This window comes from Falco cherrug, chromosome 19 (assembly GCF_023634085.1).
Source record: "Falco cherrug isolate bFalChe1 chromosome 19, bFalChe1.pri, whole genome shotgun sequence".
NCBI classification, from domain to species: domain Eukaryota; kingdom Metazoa; phylum Chordata; class Aves; order Falconiformes; family Falconidae; genus Falco; species Falco cherrug.
In genome coordinates this window covers 5,069,962-5,085,509 of record NC_073715.1, presented here as the reverse complement: position 1 = coordinate 5,085,509, position 15,548 = coordinate 5,069,962, and the positions used below count along the sequence as shown (strand labels likewise).

The 15,548-nt window shown below is 71.3% G+C and overlaps 2 protein-coding genes across 2 annotated transcripts; one reads left to right on the top strand and one right to left on the bottom strand.

Moving 5' to 3' along the window:
* Window positions 1-133: 133 nt before the first annotated feature.
* On the top strand, window positions 134-3,746 carry TMBIM6 (transmembrane BAX inhibitor motif containing 6). Its single transcript, XM_055697142.1, has 10 exons — window positions 134-245; window positions 2,057-2,160; window positions 2,252-2,360; window positions 2,453-2,573; window positions 2,702-2,750; window positions 2,829-2,926; window positions 3,034-3,113; window positions 3,231-3,331; window positions 3,409-3,481; window positions 3,601-3,746. Exons 2-10 carry the CDS (start codon window positions 2,105-2,107, stop codon window positions 3,622-3,624), a joined length of 711 nt encoding a protein of 236 aa, XP_055553117.1. The 5' UTR covers window positions 134-245; window positions 2,057-2,104; the 3' UTR covers window positions 3,625-3,746.
* Window positions 3,747-4,338: 592 nt separating this feature from the next.
* Window positions 4,339-14,190, bottom strand: NCKAP5L (NCK associated protein 5 like). The gene is given in 13 exon segments (XM_055697246.1): window positions 4,339-4,764; window positions 5,213-5,507; window positions 5,615-5,693; window positions 5,808-5,961; window positions 6,074-6,126; window positions 6,128-7,894; window positions 8,297-8,410; window positions 8,518-8,637; window positions 8,733-8,771; window positions 8,885-8,953; window positions 9,960-10,067; window positions 10,139-10,180; window positions 14,077-14,190. Coding segments are annotated over 11 exon segments (3,030 nt in total). The 5' UTR covers window positions 10,062-10,067; window positions 10,139-10,180; window positions 14,077-14,190; the 3' UTR covers window positions 4,339-4,526.
* Between the last annotated feature and the right edge of the window lie 1,358 nt (window positions 14,191-15,548).

Sequence of the window (15,548 nt, the reverse complement as noted above, 5' to 3'; positions counted from 1 at the left end):
GTAGCCAATGAGCGTCGCGCTTCTGTGTGGAGGAGGGGGAGGATGGCCAATGGAGGCGCTCGGGTGCGGCTGGCTGCCAATGGGAGGTGGCGGCGGCTCGCCCCGTCCGGCTCAGGAAGGTGGAGGTGGGCCAGTAGGATGAGGCGGGGGGCGGGACATTGTGGCGCGCTGGCCAATGAGGGCTGGGGGCGTGGCGCGAGTGGGGACCGTTCGAGGCCTGGCACGGACGGCGGAGCGCCGCGCAGGTGAGGGCTGAGGGGACCGCGGCGGCGGGGGGGGCCCGGTCCGGCCTCGGGGGTCCCCGCCGCCCCCAGGGCCACGTTGCGGGGGCTTCTAGCCCTGGGTAGCCCCCACCAGGCCTCACCCGGGGGGGGCGGAAGGCTGCTCCCCTTCCTCCGAGCAGGCCTCACCCCCGGGGGGGCCCGATGGCTGCTCCCCCCCGCAAGCAGGCCTCACCCCGGGGGGGCCCGACGAGTGCGCCTCCCCCCCCCCAGAGCAGGCCTTACCCCGGTGGGGCCCGACGGGTGCGCCTCCCCCCCCCGAGCAGGCCTCACCCCGGGGGGGCCTGACGGCTGCTCCCCGCCTCGAGTAGGTCCGCTGGGGGGGCCCGATGGCTGCTCCCCCCCCTCCGCGCAGGCCTCACCCCGGCGGGGGGGCCAACGGCCGCTGCCCGCCTAGCAGTCTTCACCCCGGGGGGACCCGACGGCTGCTTCCCCCCCCCCCCATCAGGCCTTGCCCCGGGGGGGCCTGGCCTGGCCTGGGCAGCTCCTGCCCCCCGTCCCAAGGGCCTCGCTGCCGGGGTGGGGGTACACACGGGTCCGCTTCCCCGTGGGGCCTCCGGCTGGTTCCCGGGGGCTGCAGCAGGGGGGATCCAGTGGGGGGCCCCTGGAGGTGCCCCCGGGGGATGAGGGCAGTGGCTGGTGGGCCCAGGGCAGCACCGGGGCCGGCTGTAGGCACCGGTGGGTAAAGGTCGCCCAGCAGCGATGGTGCCGGTTACCCATTGACAGCAGCGCCCAGCAGCCACCCGAGGGCCACCGCCCGGGGAAGTCACCAGCGAAACTGAAACGGCTCCAGCCCCAGCTCAGTCCCTCGGGAAGGGCTGCTGGCGCGGGACACCCGGCTGCTGCTGCCGTCCCAGGAGCTGGGACCCACCTGCCGTCCCCGCAGGGAGGGCAGGCCCTGCCTGATGAAACTCGCTGTCACAGCCACCCGCCGGGGCGGGAGGAGGCTGTCACACACCTCTGCCACCACCACACCCTGCGCAGAGGCAGCTTCCCCATTACCTTGCGCAAACCCCCGGTAGGGCTGTGGGGCAGCGGCCTCTGCTTCTGGCACCAGCAGGTCCCCACTGGTGTGGTGGCACCAGCCCAGTGACAACCGATTTCTCACTGGGGCGAATCCAGCGCAGCCCTGGACAAGGGCAGTGGGCGCAGGGGTCTGTGCGGGTGTGGCAGGAGACCCCAGGCCCTCCCCTCCTCCGGGGCGGCCGGTTGACAGCCCCACGGCCTGTGGCCCCTCGGGCCGTGTCTGCTCCAGCTTGGTCGATCCCCTCTGCCCCTGGGGGACAGGCGGCTCGTGCCACTTGCTGGGCTGGTTGGGCTCGCGCAGGTGCCAGGATAAAAATCACCGGTGGAGCCGGCCGGACCAGGGGTGGCAGAGAGGCCAGAGCAGGAAGGGGCGAGGAAGAGGAGGAGGCTTCGCAGGGAGCCTCACGCTGCCAGAGCCTCCTCTGGGGACGTCATTACGGGTACTAATAGTAGCCTGGCACAAAGATGCTTTCCAGCTGCCGGCAGCCCTCCCGTGGGGTCGGGGTGTCCCCGGGGACAACCCCGGTCTCGCAACAGCCCGCAACACTTGCACCAGCTGGGCAAGAAAGGCTCTGGAGCCCGGTTGGCACAGAGCGCAGCAGATCCCAAGCAGCTTACAGCTCCTGCCGCTCGCTCTGCCTGGGACGGGCAGGTCCTTGGCTCCCACTGAGCTCCTCAACTGCGTGGTGGGAGTTTTGGGAGTACGGGAGGGCTCCTGCAGCGCCTTGACCCGCTTCCCCTTCCCGCAGCTTGCACCTCTGCAAAGCGGCCGGTGGGCCCACTCCCAGCCCGGCACCATGAACGTCTTTGACCGAAACATCAACTTTGATGCCCTCTTCAAGTTTTCCCACATGTGAGTAACGCTCTCGGGGGGGGGGGGGGGGGGCTCTGGGGGCTGCAGCAGCCCCTCCTGCCAGCCTCACCGTCCCCCCCTTCGCCCACAGCTCAGCCTCCACCCAGGAGCACCTGAAGAGGGTCTATGCCAGCTTTGCCCTCTGCATGTTCGTTGCGGCCGCGGGGGCCTACATCAACGTGGTGACCCACCTCTTCCAGGTGAGGAGCCTCTGGGGGGTCACGGGTGGACCCCGTGCCCGCGCCGCCCCGGTGAGGCGGTGCCAGGCCCCCACCTGCCTCTCGCCCCACAGTTCAGCCTCCTGACCGGGCTGGGTGCCCTGGCGCTGATGGTCTGGCTCACGGCCACCCCGCACAGCCGGGAGACAGAGCAGAAGAGGCTGGGGATGCTGGCTGGCTTCGCCTTCCTGACGGGTAGGTGGGCACTGGGGACCCTCCGGTGTCCCGTGGGACCCCGAGCCCCGGGAAGGGGGTGACGAGGGCCCCGACGGCACCGACTGGCTCTGAAATGGCTCCGGTGACACCCTGCTTTGTCCCTCCAGGCATCAACCTGGGGCCCCTCCTGCAAATGTGCATCTCCATCAACCCCAGGTAGGAGCATTTCCCACCGCCCCCCAGTTGCCCCCCACTGCCCCCCAGGCCCCCTTCACCCCCTCTCCTCTCTCCTAGCATCATCCCCACCGCCTTCCTGGGCACGGCCACCATCTTCGCCTGCTTCTCGCTGAGCGCCCTGTATGCCCAGCGCCGCAGCTTCCTCTACCTGGGAGGTGAGAGGGGCTGAGGGGGGGGTCACGGGAGCTCGGGGGGGGGGGGGGCGGGGGACACCCCCATGGGGGGCGAGGGCCAGGCCTCACTCCCTGCCCGCTCTCCGCAGGTTTCCTGCTCTCCGGCCTCACCCTGATGCTTCTCTCCTCCATGGTTAACACCTTCATGGGATCCACTTGGCTCTTCACGGTGAGGCCCCCCCCTGTCTGCCAAGACCCCATGGAGGACGGACAGACACCGGTGACACCGGTGGGTGACACCAGCACGGCACTGTCCCCATCTAACACCCCCTCTTCCCTCCCGCAGGCCAACCTCTACCTGGGGCTGATGGTCATGTGCGGCTTCGTGCTCTTCGACACGCAGCTCATCATCGAGAAGGCGGAGAGCGGGGACAAGGATTACATCTGGTGGGTGCTGGGGATGGGGGGAGGGGTGGGATAGAGTGGGGACAGCCCCCCCTGAGCGCATCCCTCCATCCCCACAGGCACTGCGTTGATCTTTTCCTCGACTTTGTCAACATCTTCCGGAAGCTCCTCATGATCCTGGGCATGACCGAGGTGGGTGACGGTCCCCCGGGTGTGGCTGGGGGAGGACAAACCTGCCCCTGGGAGCCTGGCCGGGGGAGGGGGACAGGGGCCACAGACTCGGCAGTGACCGGCCACCTCTCCTCTTGCAGAACAAGAAGAAGGAGAAGAAGTGAAGCAGCTCCAGGCCGAGCTGGAGCTGTCCCCATCCTGTCCCCATCCCCACCCGGTCCCCCCAGTCCCTTCTCTGATTCATTAAAGGGGTTGCGCTTTGCTGCTGATGAAAAGCAGCCCAGAAGCTTTTGCACCTTGTGGGTTTTTCCTCTCGTTCAGCTTTTCTTTGATTAGAAACCGGCCAATTTGCGGATCCTGCTGGAGTTTGGCTCCCCCCTCCCTCCGGCCCGGCTCCCCCCCCAGAGCCCGTGGTCCCTCGGGGTTAGCGCCGACACGGGAGCTTTCTCCAGGGGTTTCTCCCCGGGCAACTGGGGCGCTATCCCCCCAACCTGGGCAGCCGTGGGCCCCCCCATGCGAGCCCGGGGCTGGGGTTGGGGGGGCAGCAGGACCCCCCTGAAGCCAAACTCAACGGAGGAGCCTCTCCTTTAGCACCAGTGCCAAGAAATACAACGGGAAAAAGAAAACGATCTGTTGGGTGAGCCGTCCGGTGGGGCCGCGGGGACGATGTGTTTTGATTCCGAGCTCTCCCAATCCCACCGTCGCCTCTCTTTGTACACCGGGACGATTCAATAAAACGCTCAGACTTGAACCTCTCAGCCCCCTCCCTCCCTCCCTCCCTCCCTCCCGCGGGCAGGATGCGGCCGACGCAGAGATGACAGCGGCTGCACAACAACATATATAAATAAACGGGGGGAGGGTGGCTTTATTGAAATAAAAACCCGGCGGCGGGGGCTGTACACTGCGATAGCACCATCAGAGAGAGCTGGACACGGGGCGGGGGGGACGGACACAGGGCACTGGGATCCCCCCCAACCCCGGGTAGCACCCCCAGACTGGGAGCAGGGAGCAGGGGGATGGGGGGGGGGGGGGGGCGGAAGACGTAGGAGGGCACAGCCGGGGGGGCTCAGCCCTGGCTGCCGCAGGAGGAGAGGCTGTCGTAGAGCGAGTCGCTGAGGGACTCGGAGTGCTCCAGCCCTGGGGGGCCGTGCCCCCCATCCCGCGACCGCGCCTCCGTGCTGCCCTCGTCCCCCATGTCCGAGGCGCTGGGGGTCCGGCTGCTGCTGGCGCTCAGGGCGGGGGGCAGTGGGGGGGGGGGCCTCTGGGGACGCCCCTCGACGCCCTGCCGGGCTGCACACGGGCGCCTGGGGGGGGACAGCGTGGTGAGGGGGGACCTTGCTGTGCCCCCCGCCCCGGCTCCCCACCAACACTAATTACACCCCGGGGCTGGTGGGGTGGTCCCACAGCCCCCCCACCCCACCCCAGCCCCCCTTACCAGTGCGGGGCGGTGCAGCCCCTCCAGCCCCCCGGGGGGGCAGAGGAAGGGGTCGGCAGCACCGCAGGCTTTGGCGTTGGGGAAGGTCCAGTTCTTGCTCTGCTGGACACGCCGCGGCTTCCCACCATCATCGCCAGCATCTGCGGGGGAAAATGGGGCGGGGGGGGTGTCAGTGCTGACCTGCAGCCCCCCCACCCATGACCCCCATCTCCCCGCCAGGGTGCTGAGCCCCCGCGTTGCACCTTGCACGAGCATCGGTGCACACCCAGCACCATCAGCGGGGGCTCCGCGTGCCCCCCGCACGATGGGTCACTGACCTTGGGGACCAGTGCAGTGGCCATGCGGGCCGGGGGGGGGGCGGGGGGTGGCACGCCGGGGTGCTCCGGTGTTTGCCGGCCACCAGCAGCTCCTCTGCGCTGGGCACCTCTCGCTCCAGCGTCCGGGCCTTGCGCGGCACTTTGGTGATGACCGGCGGCCGTGCCGGCATGGCACCGGCTAGCGGCTCGGGACGGCCCCGTGGTTTGGGGGTGCTCTTGGCGGGGACCCCCCCGTAGTCAGGGGGCGGGAAGGTCCCGATCCCACTGTCCAGCGTTCGCGTCAGTGACCCGCAGGCTGCCAGCACAAGGAGAGGCGTCAGTGCCGGGAGAGGGGGGCCACCCCGGTGCCCCCATCTCCACCATATTCCCCCCCTGACACCCCCCCCCCCGACACCCCCTTACCGGCAAAGTGCTGCGATGTCCCCGACTCGGACAAGCTCTCGTCTGATGGCAGCTCATCCCGGAGCCCCACATCTGGCACCTGGTGGGGGGAGGGTGGGGGGTCAGAGGGTGAGCGGCCACCCAATCCCCCCCCACACACACACCCCCCGGCGTGGGGCTCGGAGCCAGTGGCGGTGAAAAGGGGCGTCCTGACCTTATCGGGGGGCTCCCGCAGATGCCCCACGATGCCGTTGCGGGGCGAGCGGCAGAGCCGGGGGTCTTTGGCGTCGGGGGGGACCCGCCGGAGGTCACACAGCTCCCGCTTATGCTCCAGGCGGCTCTCGTAGGGCACGTCCTTCCCGTCCACCCTGGGGGCAACGCGGCGTCAGGGGGGGGGGGGGGGCACCTACCACCCTCCCCCATAAAGGGGACCCAGGGTTGGTTTTGGGGGATGGGGGGGCGGGGGGGGGGTCCACTGACCTGTCAAGCAGCTGCTGCATGAAGGTCTCGGCCGTCACCTCCTGGTACATCACCGGGAGGTGGCCGGGGCCGCGGGGGGGGGGGTCCACGCGGGCGCCCCTTCTCCAGCGCCAGCCCTTGCAGGAAGGCGTGCTCCTCCCGCAGCACCTTCCGCAGATCTTCCGCCTTCTCCATCAGCTTCGAGATGTTGAGGCTTTCGGCTTCCAACTTCCGAGCGGCCAATTTGACCTCCCGTCGGAGGGGAGCCGGTGTCCCGGCCCATTCCCGACCCCGACCCCCGTCACCGCGACGGTTCAGAGCCGGTAACTTGCTGCGCCGGAGCCCGAACCAACTGGCCAAGCCACCGGCCGCCTTCCCCTTGGCTTCGCCCGCCGGCGCCCGCTCCTGCCCCTGCAGCCGCAGCACGTTCTCCTCGATGCCCTTCATCACCTTCTCCTCGATGGCCGAGTGCCCGGTGGCCCCCGCCGGTGGTCCCGTAGCGGGGGGGGGTTCAGGAGCCGGCGGCGTTTTGTGGGGGACCCCCACCGCCTTGGCACCGGGCGGCTCCTCGCCCCGCGGCGTCCCGCTTTTGCCGGTGCCCGCCTTGGTGGGCAGCTTGGTGGGGCTGCCGTGGGGGCTGCGGGTGGCCTTGGCAGGGGGCGCCGGGGGAGCCCGCGGGGGGGTCCTGCCACCGGCGGGGCGCCCCTTGCCCCCCACCTTCCCGGGCTCGCCCATGGAGCCTGAAGAGTAGCACCGGGCCAGGGGCTCCCCGCCATGCGCCGGCTCGGGGTGCTTCAGGCTGCCCCCCAACCCCCCCCGGGGTGGGGGGCGCAGCTCAGCGCCGTGGCCCCGCTCGGGCCGGCCCGGCCCGGGGGTCTCACGGCCCTCAGCCCCCCGCAGCTTGCCCAGGGCAGCCAGGCGCTCCTTGAAGGGCAAGTAGCCCGGCTCGGAGGGCTTCTTGCCGGGGCGGCGAGAGGGGGCTGAGCCCCCTGTGCCACGGCGGGTGCTAGGGGGGGAGGCGGCTGCCCGCTCCCCACCGGCCGGGGGTCCTGGCGGCCTGGGGGGCTGCTCGGCCGCCTCGTAGGTGCAAGGAGGGGGGAAGGCGGGGGGCTCGGGGGAGCTGGGCTCCAGGGGGGCATCAGGGGAAGGCCGGCGGCTGAGCGCCGGCGAAGCCTCGGGGTTGCCGCTGCGGCACGGGATCTTGGAGGGGTGGGCGAGCTGGGGGCTGAGGCGCAGCCCCCCGGGGGGGGGAGGCAGCTTGAGCACCTTGGGAGGGGAGGGCAAAGGGTTGCCCCCCCCGCCAGGGGAGAGCGGGGCGAAGCCCCCCTCGGGGCTCTCCTCACCTGGGGGGTAGAGCCCCAGGAACGCAGGGTGCTCCCCGTGCCGCTGCCGGGGGGGTCCCCCTGGAGCTTCGCCATTGCGCCGGCAGCACCCCCCCCCGTCACCCCGCAGCAGCCGCTCGGCCAAGGCGCTGAGCAGGGCCCCCCGCGGCGGTGCAGCCTCCTCCGGCGAGGAACAGGGGCTGCCCTCAGCCCCCCGCCACCCCCCGGCAGCCCCCGGTGCCCGCAGCGGGCAGGGGGGCCAGCCTGGGGCAGCGCAGGGCTCGGGGGAGCCGGGGGAGGCTGGGGGGGGTCCCAGCAGCGGGTCCGTCTCCTCCAGCTTGCGCAGAACCTCCAGGATTTGGGCTTTTTTCTTGAAGAAAGGGGAGAGGGCGTCCAGGGGGGGGGGCGCCGGGGCTGAGCCCGGGGCTGCCCGATGGCACCGCTGGGAGCACCTGTGGGGTCCAGGCACCGTCACCCCACGGGCTGAGCCCCACGGCACCGTGCTGGGGCTGGGGGTACCCTGGGGACACCAAGAGGGGAGGGGGGGGACAGGGCTGGGGACACAATGGACTTGGGGAGGAGGATGCTGGGGGCAGAGGGGTTGGGGGAGAGGGGCTCTGAGAGGTCAAGGCCACCGTCACGGAGAGGTGGGCACCTCAGGGACAGGGACACCGTGGGCAGACAGGCTTGGAAAGGGCGATGGTAGGGGGCTCAGGGTGGGGGGCACAACGGACCTGGGGCGGGGGGCGGGGATGGGGACAGAGGAGGGGACGCCACGGGCCCGGCAAGGGGGGTACCACAGGCTTGGGGACACCACCCGCTTGGGAAAGGTGATGGCACGAGTATGGGGAGGGGGATGCCACAGCCCAGAGAGGGGGATCCAGGGACGGAGGAGGGGGGTGGGGGGGACACCAGTACCCACCTCTGGCAGCGGGATGCAGCAGCTGGGGGGCAGCGGGGGGGGCGGCTGCTCGGCAGAGCCCAGCGGGGGGCTGGCTGGGGCGTCGGGGGGCACCGGCACCGGGTGCAGCGGCAGCTGGAGAAGGGGGGAGACGCCAGGTTAAGCTTTGGGGGGGGGAGGGGGGAGGTCTGGCCCATGACACACACCCCCCCACCAGACAGCGGGGCACTGGGATGCTGCACCTGGGGTAAGGATCCGGCCGAGAGCTGCAGCTTCTGCTGGAAGAGGTCGCTCAGCGCCTGGTTCTGGCGCTCCAGGTCGAAGACCCGTTTCTTCAGCTTGATGCACTCCTCGCGCAGGTCCTGGCCGCAGCGGGATGGGGGGGGGCGGGCATCAGCCAGGACCCCCCCCCCTCCCCCCAACCGCCCAGCGCTCCCCCAGCCCCCCCAACACCCACCTTCTGGTTGAGCAGCGCCTGCACCACATGGTTGGCAACCTGGGGAGGAGAAGGGGGGGAGGGGCTTGGGGGGGTGCGAGGGCACAGGCAGCCTCGTGCCCTGGCACACGCGTGTGCACACGTGTCCCGTGTCCCCCCTGCCCCCCCACTACCTCGTCCAGGCAGCGCTCGTAGGTCTCCCGCTGGTTCTCATTGGCCTGGGCCAGGGCTGAGTTCTCCGCCTGGGAACAGAGGGGGGATGTGGTTGGGGGGCCCTGGCACGTGGACACCCCCCCGCCATGGCACCAAGAGGACCCCTCCTCTGCCTGGTGGCCACTCACGGAGGGACAGGGTTGCCCCAGGAGCGGTGGCACACAAGGGCCATGGAAAGCAGGAAGGTGCTGCCCTTCACCGTGGCGTCTGGGCTGCAGCTCCGCAGCACCGGCTGCACGGTGGCAATGGCCGCGGCTGCCTGGTGGCACCAGCCACAGACTCACAGTGGCCACAGTTTCCTGGTGGCCACAGCCACAGACTCACAGTGGCCACAGTTTCCTGGTGGCACCAGCCACAGATTCACAGTGGCCATGGCTGCACGGTGACACCGGCCACAGATTCACGGTGGCCACGGCTGCACGGTGGTGGTGGCCACAGCCACCTAAAGGCAATAGCCACAGCTGGCTGGTGGCACCAGCCACAGACTCACAGTAGCCACAGTTTCCTGGTGGCACCAGCCACAGACTCACAGTGGCCATGGCTGCATGGTGACACCGGCCACAGATTCACGGTGGCCACGGCTACAAAGTGGCAGTGGCCACAAGGTGCCTGAAGGCAATGGCCACAGCTGGCTGGTGACACCAGCCACAGATTCACGGTGGCCACGGCTGCACGGTGACACCGGCCACAGATTCACAGTGGCCACGGCTGCACGGTGGCGGTGGCCACAGCCACCTGAAGGCTGGTGGCACCAGCCACAGACTCACAGCGGCCACGGTTTCCTGGTGGCACCAGCCACAGATTCACGGTGGCCATTGCTGCACGGTGACGCTGGCCACAGACTCACAGTGGCCACGGCTGCATGGTGGCAGTAGCCACAGGTACCCCATGGCAGTGGCCACAGCTGCCTGAAGGCAATGGCCACGGCTGCCTGGTGGCTCTAGTTTCTGGTGGCCACAGTGGCCCAGTGGCACCAGCCACGGCTGCCCGGTGGCCCTGGCTCTCGGTGGCCACGACTCCTGGCCCACATCGTACCTCCAGCTCCCGCAGCCGCTGCAGCAGCTCGTGGCTGGTGCCCGTCTCGCCCAGCACCGCGGGGCTCCCATCTCCCGGCACCTCGGCCACGCTCTCCGACATCGCTGGCTGCGGGGGGACACACGTCAGGCCGGGGTCCCCACTGGCCCCTGGCCCCTGGCCCCCCTGTTCCCTCGTACCTCCTGCAGGACGCCCCCAGCCCCGGCCTGACGCGGTGTCACCTGTTGGGGAGAACGGGGCTGAGAAGGGGGATGGAGCCTCAGGGGAGCCCCGAGGTCCCCAACCCCGCTGGTACCCGGAGCCCCAGGGACCCCTCGTGCAGCCCAGCCACCCCTGTCCCTTCGCGGGGGGTGGGGGGAGCCCAGCACCCCCAGCACCGGGGCACTGGCAGGCACAGCACCCCCAGCAGCAGGGCAATGGGATGCCCAGCACCCCCAGCACTGGGGCACCAGTATGCACAGCACCCGTGGGCACTGGGATACACCACATCCCCAGCACCAGAGTATTGGGACCCACAGCACCCCCAGCACTGGGGCACCGGGATGCCCAGCACCCCCAGCACTGGGGCACCAGTATGCACAGCACCCGTGGGCACTGGGATACACCACATCCCCAGCACCAGAGTATTGGGACCCACAGCACCCCCAGCACTGGGGCACCGGGATGCCCAGCACCCCCAGCACTGGGGCACCAGTATGCACAGCAGCCCTGGGCACTGGGATACACCACATCCCCAGCACCAGAGTATTGGGACCCACAGCACCCCCAGCACTGGGGCACCGGGATGCCCAGCACCCCCAGCACTGGGGCACCAGTATGCACAGCAGCCCTGGGCACTGGGATATACCGCATCCCCAGCACCAGAGTATTGGGACCCACAGCACCCCCAGCACTGGGGCACCGGGATGCCCAGCACCCCCAGCACTGGGGCACCAGTATGCACAGCAGCCCTGGGCACTGGGATATACCGCATCCCCAGCACCAGAGTATTGGGACCCACAGCACCCCCAGCACCAACACTGGGACACTGGGATGCCCAGCACCCCCAGCAGCAGGGCACCGGGATGCCCAGCACCCGCAGCACTGAGGCACCAGTATGCACAGCACCCCTGGGCACTGGGATACACCGCATCCCCAGCAGCAGAGTATTGGGACCCACAGCACCCCCAGCACTGGGGCACCGGGATGCCCAGCACCCCCAGCACCGGGGCACCAGTAGGCCCAGCACCCCTGGCACCAACCCGTGAGCACTGGGATACACCGCATCCCCAGCAGCAGAGTATTGGGACCCCCAGCACCAACACTGGGGCACCGGGATGCCCAGCACCCCTGGCACGAGCACCGGGGCACCGGACCGTACAAATCCCCACGTACCGGCCTCAGCCCCGGGATGCACAGCACCCCCAGCCCCGGGGCACCGGGACGCACAGCACCCGGCGCACAGCACCCCCGGGGTGTAGACAGGCCCCCCCAGCGCTTCCCCGGTGCCGCACCCCCCGCTTCCCCCGGGGCTCCCCCCGCCACCGGTGCCGGTGCCTCCCCGCACCGGTCGCCCCGTGCGCACCGGAACCGGGGCCGGCCCCGCGCACCGACCCCGCGCACTCACGCCCAGGGCTCCCGGTGGCGTCGCCCGTCCCCGTTCAGAGCGGCCCCGGGGCCGGTCCCGGCGGCGGCGGCGGCTTCATCCCGGCCCGGCCCGGCCGCGCTATTGTTGGGAGGCGGCGGCGGCCCGGCTCCGCCTTCCCGCCGCCACCGGGGAGGAGCCGGGGCCGCCACCGCCCCCGGTGCGCGGCTCCGCCAGCGCCAACCCCGGGCAAGCAGCACCGGGAAGCCGGCACGGAGCGAAGGGGGGTCCGGGGCACCGGGGACCCCCGGGAGAGCCGGCAGCGGGACACCGGGCATCCCGGCAGAGGAAGCAGCGGGCATCCCCACGTGGCACCGGGGCACCCCACGGAGAGGGACCCCCCTGGGGGCACCCAGCACCCTTTGGAAAGGGACCCCCCGGAGCTCGGGCACCCTTCGGGGAGCCCCCCCGGGGCTCCAGGCACGGAGCCGCGCCGAGGCCACAGGCCGCGGTCCCCATCCTGCACCCCACGAGGGGTTGGGGTCCACGTGGGGCCACGTGGCCCTGGCTCACCCAGACCTGCCCAGCACCCCTGCCAGGGGGTCCGGCACCCCGGAGGGGACAACACGGGGGTCTGGGGGTGATGGAGGCAGGGAGGCCGTGGGGGGGGTCACTGGAAACAACAGCCCCGTCCCCTCCAGGGACCCCACACGGCTGCGCCGTGGGGTGGGAGGGCTGGGGACCACCGGACGGCCCCGGAGCAAACTCTGCCGCCTTCTCCCACCCAACGCAACGAGAGCGGCAAAAATAACCGGAGCCCCGGGGCCTACAGCCCTGCTCAGCACCGCGGCAGCACCGAGGGGGGCTGTGGGCTGCCCCCCACCTCCCCACCAAGCCCCCAGCCAGCCGTCCCCAACCCGACGGGTGCTGTGACCTTGGCCACATACCCCAGCACCCCACTAGCCCCACGGCCAGCACCGCTGGCACACGTGGCCGGCCCTCGTGCGTGCTGTCCCCAGCCCCCTGCAGCCCCCCCCCCGCCCCGGGGCTGGCAGCAAAGGCAGGAGGGTCCCCGTGGGGCCCGTGGGCCCCCCCGGCGCTGCCCCCCGTGCAGGAAGCGGCCGTGGGGCCAGTGGCTCCGGCTGCGTCACGGGGGGAAGTGAGGCTCCGTCTGGAGGGGAAGAGCAGCCCACAGCCCCCCCAAGCCCCCCCGGCGGGGGACAGTGAGGGGGGGCCCTGACAGATGGACGGCGCAGCCGTCCCCTCCCCCAGCCCGGGGCCCCACAGGGGCAACGCGAGGGTCCCTGTGGGGAGGGGGACACAGCTGCAGCAGAGCCAAGGCCACCCCAGAGCTTGTGTCCCCACCCCACCCCCCGCCCCGTCACTTGCACCCACTGCCCCAGGCCCCGTGGGGACGCGGCACATGCCCCAAAGGTCCCTGTGGGGAGGGGGACACAGCTGCAGCGGAGCCAAGGCCACCCTAGAGCTCGTGTCCCCCTCCCTGGTGTTGTTCCCCCCCCCCCCCCCTCGGTCACTTGCACCCGCTGCCCCAGGCCCCGTGGGGACACGGCACGTGCCCAAAGCGTGTGGCTGTGGACGTGCCAGCGCGGCAGGGAACGGTCCCCCCCCACCCCGGCCACGGTCCCACAATGAGCCGGCCTTGGCCTGCCCCACGCCAGGGTCCCCACCCCGAGCTTGGGGACATGGGGGTGACAGCCCCAAGTGTCCCCAACCCTGCAGGGCTGCTCTTGGGGCAGGCAGCACGCGCTGGGGGCAGTGGGGACAGCCCAGGGACAGCGAGGATGCTCTTGGGGACAGCCCAGGGACAGCAAGGATGCTCTCGGGGACAGCCGGGATGCAGGGGGACAGCAAGGACACCCTGGGGACAGGCGGGATGTGCTAGAGACACAGCCTTGGGGGTAGCAGGGACACATCGAGGACAGCTGGGACTCAGCAGGGACAAGCCAGGGACAGCCAGGATGCAGTGGGGACACTGGGGACAGCCAGGATGCAGTGGGGACAGCAGAGATACACTGGGGACAACTGGGATGTACTGGGGACAGTGGGGACCGGTGGGTGGGATGGAGGACAGTGGAGGGGACACCAGGGACAGGCAGGACACGGTTGGGGACAGCCCAGGCAGGAGACAGCTGGGATGTACTGGGGACAGCGGGGACACAGCGGGATGCGCTGGGGACACATGGGATGTCCTGGGGACAACAGCGCGGGGACAGTGGGGACATGGAGGGGACACAACCGGGGGGCACCGGGGCTATACCGGGGGGCACCGGGGCCATACCGGGAGCGGCACCGGGGCCATACCGGGGCTGGGGGCGGGGGAGCGACACACACGGACCGGCCGGGCTCCCCCCACCCCCACTCCCCGCCGCACGTCGCGGTGCCCGGCAGCAGCGGGGACCCCCCACCTCCTCCTCGACGGGGTCCCCGAGCTGCGGCCCGGCTTCCCCGGGAAGACCCTCCCCACCCCCACCCCCCCCGCCCGCCCCCGGTGCTCCCCGCCCGCCCCTCCCGCCGCGGCACGGCCGGACTCACCGGGGGCTACGGCGGGGCGGCGGCGCGGGGCGGCATGGCCGGGACCGGCACCGGGAGCGGGACGGGGAGCGGGGCTGGGGCCGGGGCTGGCCCGGCGGCGGCGGCGGTGATGTCATGGCTCCACCGGGCCGGCTCCGCCCTGCGCCCCCGCCGCCGCCAATCCGCGCCCGGGGGCGGCGGGGGATGGGGGGGGGGAGTCCCGGTGCTGCCGCCGCCGCCGCATCCCTTCCCCGGGGCCTCCCGCCATCGCCATCCCCGGGGCTGCCCGAGGGGCGCGGTGCCCCCCCTCCCGGTGCCGTACCCCCGTAGCGGGGTGTCGGGGGGGGAGGTCCCGGTGCCGCCGCCGCCATCCCCGGGGCTGCCCGGAAGAGACGCGGCGCCCCCCACCCCCCCGGCCACGGGGGTACGGCACCGGGGGAGCAGGACCCCGCAGTCCCGGGGTGAGCGCCCCCCCCCCCCCCGCCTCCCCCCCCCGCCAAACCCCGAGCCCCGGGGGCTCGTGCAAAGGGCAGAAGGAAGGGAGCGACCCCCAAAGGGGGGTGGGGGGGTCCCAGCGGCAGCAGTTTGGGAGCAGAGGGGTCACCTCCTCCCCGGGGGGGTGGTCATCACCATAGGGCAGCCCTGAGCCCCCCCCCCCCCCCCCCCCAAAGATCCCCCAAGGGCAGCTCTGAGACACCCCCCCCCCAAAGATCCCCCAGGGTAGTTCTGAGTTGTGTCCCCCCCCCCCGCAAAGATCCCCCAAGGGCAGCTCTGAGACAACCCCCCCCCAAAGATCCCCCAGGGTAGTTCTGAGTCGTGTCCCCCCCCCCCGCAAAGATCCCCCAAGGGCAGCTCTGAGTCGTGTGTGTCAACCCCCCCAAAGATCCCCCCAAGGGCAGCTCTGGGTCGTGTGTGTCCCCCCCCCCCCCAAAGGCAGCTCGGAGACAGCCCCCCCCCCCCAAAGATCCCCCAGGGTAGCTCCGAGTCGTGTGTGTCCCCCCCCTGCCGCAAAGATCCTCCAAGGGCAGCTCTGAGACCCCCCCCAAAGACCCCCCAAGACAGCCCTGAGCCCCCTCATTCCAAGGGCAACCCCAAAGACCCCCCAAGGGCAGCTCCGAGTCATCTGTCGTCTGTCCCACTCCCCCCCCCCCCCCCCCAAGGGCAGCACCAAAGATCCCCCAGGGTAGCTCTGAGCCCCCCTAGGGCAACCCCAAATACCCCCCCCAAGCCAGCCCCAAGCCCCCGCCCACCCCCCCCCTAAAGGGCAGCACTGGCCGCTCCATCCTTCAGCTCTTCCACCCCCCCACCCCCCCCCAGGACACGGGGACACTCCGCACCCACCTCCATCGCTTTATTGTGGGGAGTCCCCGTGGGAGGGAGTCCCCGTGGGAGGGAACCCCCCCCTGCCATCTGAACACACCCCAGGCCTCACATCACACCCCCGGCTTCGGAGCCCCCCACCACAGGGGCCCACGAGCCCCAGCCCCCTCCCC

Bases quoted from the DNA above. Each gene is read 5' to 3' on its own strand.
- TMBIM6 (XM_055697142.1), top strand. From the start codon at position 2,105: ATGAACGTCTTTGACCGAAACATCAACTTTGATGCCCTCTTCAAGTTT. The intron at 2,751-2,828 runs GTAGGAGCATTT...CCTCTCTCCTAG, and splicing joins TGCATCTCCATCAACCCCAG to CATCATCCCCACCGCCTTCC. The intron at 3,114-3,230 runs GTGAGGCCCCCC...TCCCTCCCGCAG, and splicing joins GATCCACTTGGCTCTTCACG to GCCAACCTCTACCTGGGGCT.